The sequence below is a fragment of the Trematomus bernacchii genome, unplaced genomic scaffold (genome assembly GCF_902827165.1).
Source record: "Trematomus bernacchii unplaced genomic scaffold, fTreBer1.1, whole genome shotgun sequence".
NCBI classification, from domain to species: Eukaryota; Metazoa; Chordata; class Actinopteri; order Perciformes; family Nototheniidae; genus Trematomus; species Trematomus bernacchii.
The window spans coordinates 1139106-1153713 of NW_022988176.1; the positions used below are offsets into that span (position 1 = coordinate 1139106).

At 40.6% G+C, this 14608-nt stretch overlaps 1 protein-coding gene across 1 annotated transcript in view; it reads left to right on the forward strand.

The window, feature by feature from the left end:
• Positions 1-14608, forward strand: part of serinc5 (serine incorporator 5) — a 32039-nt gene that overhangs the window by 8559 nt on the left and 8872 nt on the right. Inside the window, exon 2 of the mRNA XM_034122317.1 lies at positions 12288-12455. Within this exon, the coding sequence (XP_033978208.1) occupies positions 12288-12455 (168 nt within the window). The remainder of the gene's footprint in view (positions 1-12287; positions 12456-14608) is intronic.

A 14608-nucleotide genomic window follows, 5' to 3' on the forward strand; every position in this document is an offset into this window, starting at 1 on the left:
GACAAACCAGGAACTCAAACAAGAGAAGTTGCGTTGTCTTGACGTGAAACATTTTGAGATAGTCGTTTTGCATGAGAGAAACCATGAACTGGAACAACAGAAGGAACGTTGTGTGGAGGAGAAGGATGCAGAGATAGTCGCTTTGCATGAGAGAAACCATGAACTGGAACAACAGAAGGAACGTTGTGTGGAGGAGAAGGATGCAGAGATAGTCGCTTTGCATGAGAGAAACCACGAACTGGAACAACAGAAGGAACGTTGTGTGGAGGAGAAGGATGCAGAGATAGTTGCTTTGCATGAGAGAAACCACAAACTGGAACAACAGAAGGAACGTTGTGTTGAGGAAAAGGATGCAGAGATAGTTGCTTTGCATGATAGAAACCAGGAACTGGAACAAAAGAAGGAACGTTGTGTTGAGGAAAAGGATGCAGAGATAGCGTCCTTGCTGAAGAAACAGCTGAAAAAACCACCAAAGGCACCCTGCGTGGTGAAGGAGGAGCTTGTGGAGGTAAAGGTGGAGTTGGAGGTGGAACAGGAAGTGAGGGTGGATCCACCTGAGCAAACCAATGAGCCGATCCCAACAACGCAGAGGAGGACAACACCACGGTGGAGAAGATTCATCAATTCCTTTTCTTGTATCCGCCCAAACATCAACGATGACTAAAAAGGAAAACATAAGACTCAAAGGCAGCCCTGACATCGGCTTTAAAAACTTTAAAAAACAAACTCACAACATCAAAAATTAGTAAGACATTAAAACATTTCAAGTACAGTCTAAAGCTCAAAGTGAGTGAGCAACAACATATACTCACAGCCAGTCAGGATATATATTTAAACACTTAACAGTTATTAGATCTGGTTAGACATCAACAAAGGTTCCAGAAGAGACTCACAGTGATGTGCAGTTTTAGCCACTAGGGGCAAAAAAACAACCTTAATATTAAAATAAATAAACTATTCCTTTGCTTCTAGCACCCCTAAATAAGAGGAACATTTAGTCATTACAAGTTATCAGGTTTATGTTATATCGTCATGTTTGGTTTATAGTGTTCATTTTCATATTTAAGTTATATTTTTCATATTTACTTAATAGTTCATTTTTATATTTGTTATATTTATCATGTTTAGTTAATAGTCAATTTTTATATGTATCTTATATTTTTCATATTTACTTAATAGTACATTTCTATATTTATGTTTAGTCCATTGTTTTCTTGTTAAGTTAAAGTCTTGTCAATCAATAAAAAAATAATAATCATAATGATAACAATACTGACACGTTTGATTTATTTCACGTTTGTTTCTCCTGTCTAAGTTTAGCTTCTTGCTTTTAATTTCAAGTCACCAGAGATTTAGTCTGAGAATTCAACTAATAATAACAATCAATACAAAGACATTCAAATTCAAAATAACACTAGAATTCTTTCTCGTTTGTTCCTCCTGTTTTTGTCAAGTTACCTTTGTATTGAGTGACTTTAGCTCACCTGGCTCTGCCCTGATCAATACACTGACTTAAAGCTACTTCAGTACTTACTTTATTACCTTGTTTACATTCAACAATTATCATAATAAATATAAACAAATGAAAAAACAACACTATGTATTTGATTTCTTTCAAGTTTGTTTTAGTCAACTATTTGATTTTAAATGCAACAGCACCAGCAAAAGTAGATTTTTTTTTACATTTCTGCTGATGTCCAGGTGTACAGTATATCAGTATGTAGTGTCTCTACTTTAAAGAGTCCTCTCCTGCTGATGTTCAGGTGTATATCAGTATGTAGTGTCTTTACTTTAAAGAGTCCTCTCCTGCTGATGTTCAGGTGTACGTAGTCCCTCTACTTTAAAGAGCTCTCTCCTGCTGATGTTCAGGGTGTACTGTATATCAGTATGTAGTGTCTCTACTTTAAAGAGTCCTCTCCTGCTGATGTTCAGGTGTATATCGGTATGTAGTGTCTTTACTTTAAAGAGTCCTACAATTAGATGGAAAACAGCTGCAAAGAGACAGAAAATTACAACAAAGAGACAATTAATCACCATAAAAAAATATTTTAGTAGAGAAATGTTTTCATTGAAGTTAATGTGTTGAAGGGAATCCTGTAAAAAAAAGTTGTATTCAAAATGGCACTTTATCAAAATGCAATTGAGTGCAACTTCAACGTAACTGTATTTTTGGTTCCGATTAGATAAGATGTACTTTATTGATGCAAAAATTGCGTTGCAGCAGCATAAAAAACAAGGCATTGCACATCATTAGAAATTAAAAGAGTAGAAATAAACATTTCAAAAATTTGAAACATATCAAAATAGAAATTAAAAAGTAGAAAATATGCATTTGACGTGAAGATGAAACATATAGTACAGCGGATAAGCACAACAATTGTGCATTTTATGAGAAAAGCATGACATTTCTAACATAGTTAGTGCATACCATAAGGTTTATTTTCAGATGTGGAGGGAAGTCAGATTTGACCTGTGAGGACCGTGAGAGGTCAAATCCAAGATGGCCGCCAGTCTCTCGGGTCAAATGTTCAAACAGGCTTAATTTTGGAACCAAACATTGTAGAAACACATTTAAGGTGTCATATCCAACTAAATTAGGGATGCCCAATCATTTGGTGATACTTTTGAGATCGCCAGAATTCAAGAAAATGCATTTAGGTGAAGATAAAGGTAGAAATTGACCAAAAATAAGCTGTCAATCAGTTGAAATTTGGTGTGTGTGTGTGTGTGTGTGTGTGTGTGTGTGTGTGTGTGTGTGTGTGTGTGTGTGTGTGTGTGTGTGTGTGTGTGTGTGTGTGTGTGTGTGTGTGTGTGTGTGTGTGTGTGTGTGTGTGTGTGTGTGTGTGTGTGTGTGTGTGTGTGTGTGTGTGTGTGTGTGTGTGTGTGTGTGTGTGTGTGTGTGTGTGTGTGTGTGTGTGTGTGTGTGTGTGTGTGTGTGTGTGTGTGTGTGTGTGTGTGTGTGTGTGTGTGTGTGTGTGTGTGTGTGTGTGTGTGTGTGTGTGTGTGTGGTCACCCAGCGCTAGCATTAATACAGAGACTGGAGGAATATGGCTTTACTTGGCACAGTCTGCATGCTGAAGCAAACATTTGTTTTTGTCTTCAAATACATACTTACATGATTGTGACGAGCATAATATTTGCTCCCCGCCCAACTCTCTAAGTGCTTGAACTCCGTGACAGGAGGATGAAGTATGTATAAATGGATGGAACTATCAACAAAACAACAGCGTTTTATTCCCCAATGTCATATTTAATAGAAAAATAATGATGCACCACTTATTGGAGAAAGAAGAATGGGGAACAGAAAGGTTTAGAGAGGGACAACATGCTGAAACCTTGCAACTTCAGTGCCAGAGAAAAAAGGTACTGTGAGTACACTTGTGGTTATTGTCCTCATGTTGCACATAGAAAATTCAATTAAGATGTTTACCGCATGTGGGCAAAAATCCATCAATCTTTCAATTTTCTAAAACTTGTTATATCCTTAGAGTCATTTAAAATGAGTTTTTTTCTCCATGCCATGGAGTCTAAATGGGTAAACCTTTGTATTTGTAATTGTACAGCCATGCTAGGACAAACAAATCCCCTTTGCCAATGTTCTCTCTGCACTCTCTGTCACACACACAACATACATAACCCTTTCTTTGCATGACCTCTAAATGTCCATGTGAGCCACTAAAGAACAGAAAAAAAGCTGCGCTACCTTGGCTTTATAGGTGGACAGGCAGGGAATCGAACCCCAACCCTCTATAAGTGGAAAGGGACAGCGGTGAACCTTATAGTTGAGTGCAGCCCTTTGTTAACAGCGAGGGTTAAGAGAGCTGTTTGTGCTATACATGGAACTGTTTTCCATCTCCCTCTTTGGTTTACATTATTATTATTTTTCTATTAAATATGACATTGGGGAATAAAACGCTGTTTTGTTGATAGTTCCATCCATTTATACATACTTCATCCTCCTGTCACGGAGTTCAAGCACTTAGACTTAGAGAGTTGGGCGGGGAACAAATATGATGCTCGTCACAATCATGTTAGTATGTATTTGAAGACAAAAACAAATGTTTTCATCAGCATGCAGACTGTGCCAAGTAAAGCCATATTCCTCCAGTCTCTGTAGTAATGCTAGCGCTGGGTGACCATAAATCCACTGGAATATACCACACACACACATTTAGCAAATTTCAACTGATTGACAGCTTATTTTTGGTCAATTTCTACCTTTATCTTCACCTAAATGCATTTTCTTGAAGTCTGGCGATCTCGAAAGTATCATCAAATGATTGGGCATCCCTAATTTAGTTGGATCCACCTACACACACACACACACACACACACACACACACACACACACACACACACACACACACACACACACACACACACACACACACACACACCTTATTTTTGGTCAATTTCTACCTTTATCTTCAACTAAATTCATTTTCTTGAATTCTGGCGATCTCAAAAGTATCACCAAATGATTGGGCATCCCTAATTTAGTTGGATATGACACCTTAAATGTTTTTCTACAATGTTTGGTTCCAAAATTAAGCGTGTTTGAACATTTGACCCGAGAGACTGGTGGCCATCTTGGATTTGACCTCTCACGGTCCTCACGGGTCAAATCCTCCACATCTGAAAATAAACCTTATGGTATGCTCTAACTATGTTAGAAATGTCATGCTTTTCTCATAAAATGCACAATTGTTATAATATGAGAGCTTATCCGCTGTACTACCAACTGTATACATGTGAGACATGTCTGCTATTTCCAGCAGCCCCTCAGGAATTTTGCTGTGGTCAGCAGCAGCAGGAGTTTGTTTTCCCGCTGGGACTGGCAATCTTTCATCTCTTTTGTCTCTCTCTAGACCGCCACACAGCAGCGCGATAATGTACTACACGAACCTCCTCCTCCTCACATCTCCCCATGTCTTGCCTGTTACTTATCAGTTTTGCAGGTGCTGATGTAACAGTGTGAAATACCAGCTGACTCTTAGTAACATGGTGCCATTGGTTGAGCGTAAGGCAGTAGCTTTTTGAAGCACATGATATTGTCAACAACTCTGCCTAACTTAAGCATCACTAGTAAACAACACCTTTCCCCTTCGGGTAAACACAGCATAGGGTTAGCCTTAGCCCAGGGGTGTCCAAACTACGGCCCAGGGGCCAAATGCGGCCCGCGAGCCATTTTGAATCGGCCCTCGGCAAATTAAAAAAGTATAATGAAATATGGCCCACAAATTAAACTTGTGCTTGTCTTATATTGTACTTTTAAAATATATACGTTCAAATATATTACACAGTAGTATTCACGTGTAAGTAAGCACAGTTTTTAAAGTTGAAAACATTTTCTAACAAATTTAAGTTGATAAGAATTACTCATTTACATATCAAGCTTGAAATAGACCCTTCATATTTCCACTTATTATAAGCAATCTGAGGCTTCTGTTTTAAGGAATGAGCTGCTAACGAAATAATTGAAATCCTATAGAGATATGTGATGTAGGCTTTCTTTTTCTTAAAGCATTTTCAAGTATCAAGCCCACATTTGATTGATTTTGCTAATTCACAACTTAACTTATGAGGCGATACACCTCTGTATGTGGCCCTCAGTGAAAAAGGTTTGGACACCCCTGCCTTAGCCTGTTGATCTGAGATTCCCTTGTATTTGACTCACTGTGTTCCCGTTCTTTTTTTTGTTATTTCCTTTGTTTATTTTTGTGACGGACTCCTTTGTCTGCACAGGATTGTTTCATTTCTGTTTTTCAGCACTTCACTGTACCTCAGTTCTTCTTTTTCTTTCTTTTCTTTTATGTCCATTGGACTTAAGTTTCTCTCTGTTGGTTGTAGCTAGGGGCTGTATTTGCCAAGAGAGAAGCAAAGCCCTTCCTTTGTGTATAGGAAACAGAGCAGTGATACATTTTTGCTGTGTGTATACAGCTGCCTAGCTATATGAACAATAGTGGAGCTGTCAGTCACAAAGTAAGGGGAAACTGAGTAGGTTTTGGTCATGGGCTTGTGCCAACCTCACTTTGATGGTGTCGGTTGTGAAGTTTTTAGTTTCCCCTTTTTTCTCCCAGCTCTATTCGAGCCTATAGGCATTGTAGTAAGATGAGATAAGAAGGTGTGCCTACAGTTTCGACTGACATTTTGGTCTGTCAGCATGATTCCTTATCCCCTGGCCACTAACGGGGAGTTCCCTCAGTTTTACAGCGGCCAGTTACAGCTTAATCTACAGAACAAGAGAACAAATTAATGTATTAGATTAGTTGAATGAATGAACAGCCACACCAATAGTTTGAAATTGTTTTGCCACAATCTTCCAGTCAAGTTTGTTTTGACAGTGTTCATCTTGGTTGTGAGTCATGTCTGTGCATGTGCTCCTATATTTTCCCACGGAAAACTGTTACCCCACCCAGAGTCAACATCTCAAATCAACTGATACAAGTTTTTCCCTCTGTTCAAATCTTGGAAGAAGCAGATGTTTTCTGTAGTCTGGTGCCAAATATTCCATCCAGATTTTTATCAAATGTCTTCAGTTACTAACCCATAGAAGCATATTTAATGCAACTGATTTAGTGGATTTACAGTAGGAGAAATCTTTCTATCCAACCCTTTGCTGTGTCTACCATGATAAAGTGAGTGACCTATTTTTGAGATTGGACTGTTTGTTTTGGAGCAGTTGTGTCTGTGTGGCTCTGCTCTCCAGTTTACCCCTGTGTGTATGATTTTGGCTTGCCTTGTCGTTTCCTGTTTGTTAAATACTGCAACACTCATCACTGCTGGGTCTGGGGGCGTAGAGAATGGAGGAAGGAAATAAACATTGTAATTATCTTCAAGGCTCTGTTACGACTCACAGATGTTGCCTAAATGTGTGATTTAATCACATTTGTTGATTAAGCATCCAGCTGCAGCTCAGGGTCCTCGTTAAACAATTCAAGGTGAGACAGACTAATTCTGTCTTTGCAACCATTTGCTTAATGTCAATGGCTTTTGGGTTCCTTTCCTGAGGGGATTCTCCCTGCTGTGTCCTGTCCATCCTCTCTACTTAAAGCAGATTCCTGTGGGTGTTTGAGCTATATCGTCTTCCCCCTGTCCCCTAGAACAGCTGGAGAGTAACCAGAGTGAGTGATTTAGGGTAAAGGGCAGCTGAAGATAACAAAGAAAGGGCAACGAGGGGAAGATGAGAGGAAAAGAAGACAAGAGATGACAACAATAACACTCTACATAACAGGGTGGGGGAGGACGGAGGAAATGACGAGAAGAAAGTGAAACAGTTTCAGACGTGAGTGAGATTATTGTGGTCTCTCAGACAGACTCTCAATGTTGTGCAGCCTGGTGCCTAATATGGTTGTAAACAGGCCTGAAGAGTAACAGATTAGATGTAATGGGATTACGTAATCAAGATGCATATTGTTGGGGAAAGATACAGTTTAACACTGTTTGCTACTGTTATCTTATACTGTTGTGCAGCACCTTGCAGCTGCCTCCTGTAAGACAGAAGTCAGAACTTGATTCATTTGTTTGTCCACGGAAAAAAAAAGCCGGTTTTCTCCTGCATTCCTTTAGAGTTGTCTCTTTTGAGGGCAAAGAGCAACATTTGACTATCGTAAAGAGAACCTAGAGTCAGACTACAGTCTTTTCCCATCTGTTGCCAACCTGATTCAGGACTATGATGCTGAATGCTGTGAAGACTATAAAAGTGTAACGTGACTTTCGGCTCCTCATACATGTGTGTGTGAGTTGAACCATGTTTCTGTATGTAATTCAACTCTGCTCCTTCAATAATAAATTGGGACCTGATCATTGATTCTCAAGCCGGTGTCGAGTGATATTTTTCCTAACACATATACCGATTATATCTTGGTTTCTTCTTTTCTAAGGTCACATTGCTCTGTTCTCTTACATAATACACTTAAAGGTGGGGTATGTAATTTATTTCAGAAACCCTTTTTGTTATATTCCATGGAATGCTCTTAACATCCCGATAGCAATGAATATATTAAATGCTTTGACAATAAATACATCTGTGGAAGTCGTAGTACTGTAAAAAGCACGACCAATCATTTTAGCCGGCCCGGCTAAAATAACTGGATGGCCTACCTGCCTGTCAGCCTTCCATCTGTGCACAAGCTTATCTCGTGCCCTCATTGGTCATGTGCGCGTTCGTGTGTGTTGGAGGAGGGGCTCTATAAGGAAGTGGCAGATTTTTTCCGGTTGTGTATTTTCAAATTCTAGCGCACTCGAGCCGGTTTCTCCAAAATTACCTACCCCACCTTTAAGTAAAAACATCTTATTTAAATTTATTTCCTCTTGTACTTATTTACCTTGCATTTGATATTGAGGAATCCAAAAGTAAACGGAAAGTAATCAGATAACATTACTTTTATATTGTGATACTCAAATCAGGTTACTGATTACATTTCTTTACAGGTAACTAGTAAATGTAACGGATTACATTTTCAAAGTAACCCTCCCGACCCTGTTTGTAAGTATGGTAAAGATAGAGCAAATGGCTAAAGTGCCATGTTCCTGTTGAATGTTGTGATTCTCTTTGGGACATTTGGCTTGAGTGTGAAGCCAGTGGGGGGTTGCTGTTGATATTGAAGTAGGGGTGTGCTCTGCAGACCGGCCGACCACCTGTCGACATGCTGGTGGGGCAGGCGGGCCGTGGAGGAGGGATTGAGTGGCTCATTAAGAGGGTCAGCGTTGGTTACCATGGATACTCTTTTAAATCTGTGTGTATGCTGGAATTCCTGTTCGTCGTCTCCCCCCCCCCCCCCCCCCCCCCCCTCCATCAGTGCAGTTTGCTGTTGGGCCCCTCGCTGTGTGCAATCCGCTGGTGAAACACCCCCTAACTAATGAAATCTAAACACCCTCACGACTTGAATCATCCTGTTTTCTTCCTGCTTACTCTGTCGGTTGTGGTTAATTAATTGCCCATTGATGAAGACGTGGGTCCAGTGGAGACAAAGAAAAAGGCTTATCCTGTTAAGCTGTGTGCAGTCTAATAAGGGCCAGGGGCCACATGTATAAAACTTCTTTCTAGACTGAAGGCTTGAGAGACTCTGCCTTGGAGGAAGAACTTAAAACCTCTTCTGACCAACTATGTGTACACAAGCTCACCGCCTGTTTCCATTGGTGGATAATGGATATTAACACACCACTCATGAATCCTGATTAGAAAATATCTGATTCTGGCCCCATTCTTTGTTTGATCTGGCATCAAAGACGTTATTGTGTTTGTCGCCCATAACCCTTAGCCGGTTAGCACGAGGGGTTCAAATGTTGTATTTGACCTATTTATTCTGCGTTTCTACTTCTGCATTACAATATTGGTGAAGGAATTACACATGAACCACTCATTGTATGTTGACCTATGTACTCACGCTTGAATAATCCAGTGAATTCTTGCTACCCTGAAGCCTCATACTTTTGTTTTATCCGAAAGGTGCAGTTAAGTATTTTGCCAGCATCGATGCCTGTTGCTTTTGTTCTTTAATGTATTAATGAATGACATTTAAAAAACAAAGCAACAGGCATCAATGCTTCCTCAGCTCTTAGAGGGGAACTTGTTGGAAGCATAAATGAGTTTAGTTTCACATGGGAATCGGTTTAGTGAACCAGCAAACTGACACCAGACACCACAGAGCTCGTATACAAAAGGCAAGGGTATCGGTTACTACTCTTCATCTCTAGGCAAAAAAACAGTTAAATCTCTCTGGAAAAAAGACTAGCAGGGAAACCTCAGGACAATGGGAATGGGAAGGCAGAGGCATGTGGCCAGAGAAGTAGCCTGATCCTGACCATGTGGCTGTGTGGATCCACGAGTCTGCAGCATACCGCACATTACTGGCATCTGGAGCGTAACACAACGCATCAGACAATGTTGCACACTGGCTTTACTACAGCAATACACCCTGGCCGCAGTACAGACCCGGGCTTAGGACACACACTCACAGAAGATAAGATACTGTTATGACTGAGGGATGGGATTAAATCATGTCACCTCCAGCTGGATTGATGGCAAAGCCTTTGTGTGTGAAGGCAGCAACCAGTTAGAATCAGTTATTCAGGGTGATAATAAAGTGAAGGTCAAGCTGGTGTTGTTTTCAGTCATTATAAAAAGCAAGAGAATTACTGAAAGACAGAACAACTGTAAAAAATGATTCTCTTTTGCATACACATGCGTCACAGAGATGTTGATTTTGACTGTTATAAACGAATAACAACTATATATATTACTTCTACAACCTCTCTAACCTAATGCTATCATGACTGTAGCTAGAGACCCATTTTCCCTGTAGCTAAAAACACTTATCATGGTCAACCTTGGCATGTACGTAACCTTTGCCTTTTGAGTAGAAAAGTATGTGTTTTTATCCCATAAGGGAGAACATACAAAGGAAAGCAGAGAAGCACCAACGTAGCATTTTTTACAGTGTACCACACCTCGATAGTAGAACCACAACAGAAGTTCACCTCTCACCACAGCAGTGTGTGTTCTGCAGGATGAGGAGTCGTAGGCTTACAGAGGCAGGGTGGGGTGGCTACAGAAAGACGTTATACTGTATAATTACAGAGCCTCTTTCCTAAATAGAACCCAATGCCTCTCTTTATGAGATTCTCCCCCTGTATGAGAAACTGTCAGAAGAAACAGAGTCGGCCTCTGTGAGTGAGTGTGAGTGAGTGTGTGTGTGTGTGTGTGTGTGTGTGTTTTCAGACAAGACTTCACTGTCTGCTCTGACCAAGAGTTGCCACTGTGAAGGATAGGAAGGGATTTGTCTCATGTGATAGAAACCATGAATGAGTAAAGAGATAGTCAGGTGGGTATCTCTTCTATAGCCCAGTAGTTGCCATACTTCTGCAGTAAGAAGTAGCTGTTTCAGCATGGTGCAAGCTTAAATTCGACTTAATCAGAAGGCCCAAAATTCTGCCCCGCATCGCATTTCGCTACTATAGCTGCAACCTTTGAACAATCTTTATAAAAAATGTTGGATGGATAAGATACAATGACTTTAACGCACACTTTACTGAAATGGTCTTGCAATTAAAGGGTTATGAATGCATTTTGTTTTGTTTATCCATTATCAGTATCGCTATGTACATCTGATTTACCAAATGTTTACATGGACTGGCCCCCCCTCCCCCCCCATTAGGGGAATTCACCCACAAAAAAAACACTGGACGTTGCACTAGGTCAGAAACCAGAGGAGACTGTGAAGTCCACTGCAGACGGACCACTTTTGGACAAAATGTCCTCTCCATTAAAGGCAGCTCATTGTGGAATAGCCTCCCAACTGAGATACGGGATTGTCCCACTCTCAATAGTTTTAAAGATCAACTCAAAGAATGGTTGAGAAACAAACAGACGTGCGATCACCGCTAAATGCACTTTAACACAGGGGAATCTCCTCTTGCACTTTATGTATCGATGCTGCTATTTTGTATTACCATGTCCTAAATACTTGGGTATTCTACTCTTACTCTTGCACTTTTCTTGCATTTTATGTATTTGTACTGCTATGTTTGTCATTTTCATTTTCTTAATGTTTTATGTGAGGGACTGCGGATGGAAAGTAGCTCAAAGCTAAATCCGGCATATTTCCACTTGGCATATTTCAAGTTTTAAGTGTTCATTAATGTGCTCATTAATGTCCCTGCCAAATAAACAAACAAATAAATGATACTGTAACATAGAACTTGAATGAATAGCAGTCTGTTCGAGGAGACACCTTGTAGGGCTACCTTTACTGTGTGTAGTTCATCGGTTTTGGCTTCTAAGGTTTAACCGACTGTAGTGATTTACTACTGCTATTTCTGTCCATATTCGGTACATTGCATGTGTGGCCATCCTGAAAGAGGAATCCCTGCCCTTCTGCTTTGAGGTTCCTCCATTTTTTTTTTTTCTAGCTCTGCTTGAACTTAATTGAGGGTCTAAGGATAGAGGCGGCATGTTGTTCAGATTTCAGACTGTGTGATTTCTCGTTATAACTCTTTTGTACGCTCCTCTTGTTATCATTTTACTGTTTGATTAGTTGCAATTAGTGAATGGTAAACTTCTTCAGCCATAAGAGTGGGGGATTTTGCTTCATTCCCTCCTTTCAAGTGAAGCTTCTGTAGGCGACAGTATTGTTTTCAAAGTGCACATTGAAACCCTGGTCATTCCTTATCCAAGAGCCCGATAAATACATGTCTGTATCTGATGGGTTATAATGATGTGGAAAGTCCTGAAACTGATATGGTCATGTTTTCCCTCCCTCTTTTCTCCATTGTTCTGTGTGCAGCTGGCCTGCTGCTGCGGATCAGCGGCCTGCGCCTGCTGCTGTAACTGCTGCCCCAACATCAAACAGTCCACTGGGACCCGCATCATGTACGCCTTCTACTTCCTGCTGGTCACCATCGTCTGTGTCATCATGATGTCCCCCACGGTGGAGCAGGGGTTACAAGACAATGTAAGTGCATAAATCACCAAAGCAAAGTATCACTATACAGCACAAACACACATGTACATGCTTTTAATATAAACTTGCATACACAGAGGTATATAATTTAAAGAATGAAAAAGTTCCTTAACAATTTATAAATCCTCAAGGTAGTTAACCCACCTTTTATTTTGACATACATTTGTCTAGATTTATTTAGATTGTTGGAGCAAACTTCTGCATAGGTGAGCAAGGCACAAAGAGCATTGATGGCTTTGAATTGGTTTTTCTACACTAATGTATGGGAATTTGGGCTCTCTTTGGATTTTAAGAAATTAGATTGTATTGCGAAACAACTTTTATGATTTGTTAAATTCCTTTCTGCTCTCTGATCATCTAAAATGCAGTCTATTTGCTCACAAAAGTAGTTATGTCTGCATTTTCTAGTCTTTATATTATAGTTGACATCAATTTATATTTGTTCCCCCAAGCAATAAGTCTTAATTCTGCCGTGTCGTTGTTAAGGGAGGCGTGTGGTGCAGTGGACTAGTGTGTTGGTGTTCGGATACGGGGAGCACAGGTTCAAACCCCACTGCAGTCAGCTTGTGTTATGTGTTTTGTCTAGTTTACTGACTAGAAGAGTGGGGGGTCAGCTCACGGGCTGTAGTTACCAAGCCAACAGTAGCTTCAACACTGTGACCTTTTCCACTGTTTGGCCTACCGCTGTGTTACTGTCTTCCCGCTACTGATTTTTGCAGAAGTTAGCAACTATACACAAAGGAGTGTCGTTAGAGTGCAGTGTGCAGAAACGCTGACTACCAAGGAGCAGAAGTGAAAAGGAAAGAGGATATACAAACTCCACTCATTTTTAACTAGATGTTGTCTGTTCGAGTGAGACATCTTTGGTGTTTAACTCTGTGGTGTAAATAGATTTTTAGAAATGTTATCCTGCAACAGGCAAAGAAGACATCCCTCTGTTACATATCTGTATATCATGGCAGAATGAAGGCCATAGTGGAGCAGGCAGGAGTTCAGGCTGGTAGCTTTTAGTTTTTTACCCCTAGCCTCTGAAGTTGTGAGAAGATACACAGGAGCTGCCCTCTCATTTGATCCTTATTGCTCTCATGTGTTTTCCCCCTCTTTGAATCATTATTACGCAGGATTATTATAAGATTGACTCTTTCTGTGTTTCTGAGAAATGTCAACAGAACTGTAAGGCTTTGGTTGCATCTGTTACAATACAGTGAGTCAGACTGTAGTGATACATCTTCGTTTCATCCTTTTCTGAGTTATAAGGAATTATCTGAACTTGAGAGTTAATGTCCCTCTTTAAGGAATCCTCCTGAATAAGCATTTATTAGACTAGGATGATTACTAGGAGCTGACAGTGCTACTATGGCAATCACTGAAATCAAGATGCTATTTGAAAACTCTGTATTTTTCCACCAATCTTCTTCTGCTGTCTTTTCTTCTCTCTTTCCCAGCCAGTGTCTACTGTACAGTATTACAATGACTCCCTACTGTGTGTCTCCTTGTGAGAGGGCAGCCCTGTAAAAGACTCACCCAGGCACAAAATGGCCTCTGATAGCCCCACGCAGAGCCTGCTGGGTTACACACACATACATGCACATTTACACGCACACTGCCAGTCACACACTGAGCACAGTGGGAAGTCCCGGCTAAGAGAGCAGCCATTGTGCGTACGAGAGTGCTGGTCTTTTCTCAAGAGATTTACAGCTGTCCGAAACAGCCGGCCCCCTTCCCTCTTAATCATGACACCATGGACATGCTAATATGGTCCTCGACGTGAGACAAAAAGCTCCCAACTGGCCTTTTTACTCTATGTTGTGATCTGGCTCTGCACTGTGCTCCACACTGAGGTGATGACAACTCAATCCCCTGGCGTCTAACCCATGTGTGTAACCTCAAGGAACAAAAACTCTGCCAATAACTAGTAAAGCCGACTCAAAGCGTTATCTGAATGTAAATATCTGTGGTTCTCTCAAAGCTTGACTCCAAAGCAGAACTTGTATTTGACTTTGATTCACATCTCTAATGTCAGGGGGCATCAGAGAAAGGAAATAAATTCAAGCCTTCATCCTCTGGTTATCATTTCGAAGGCTGTCTCTTCTGTTGGCACCGAGCCACTGAGGCACTCACAATTTCCTGTAGAAGGCCACAGC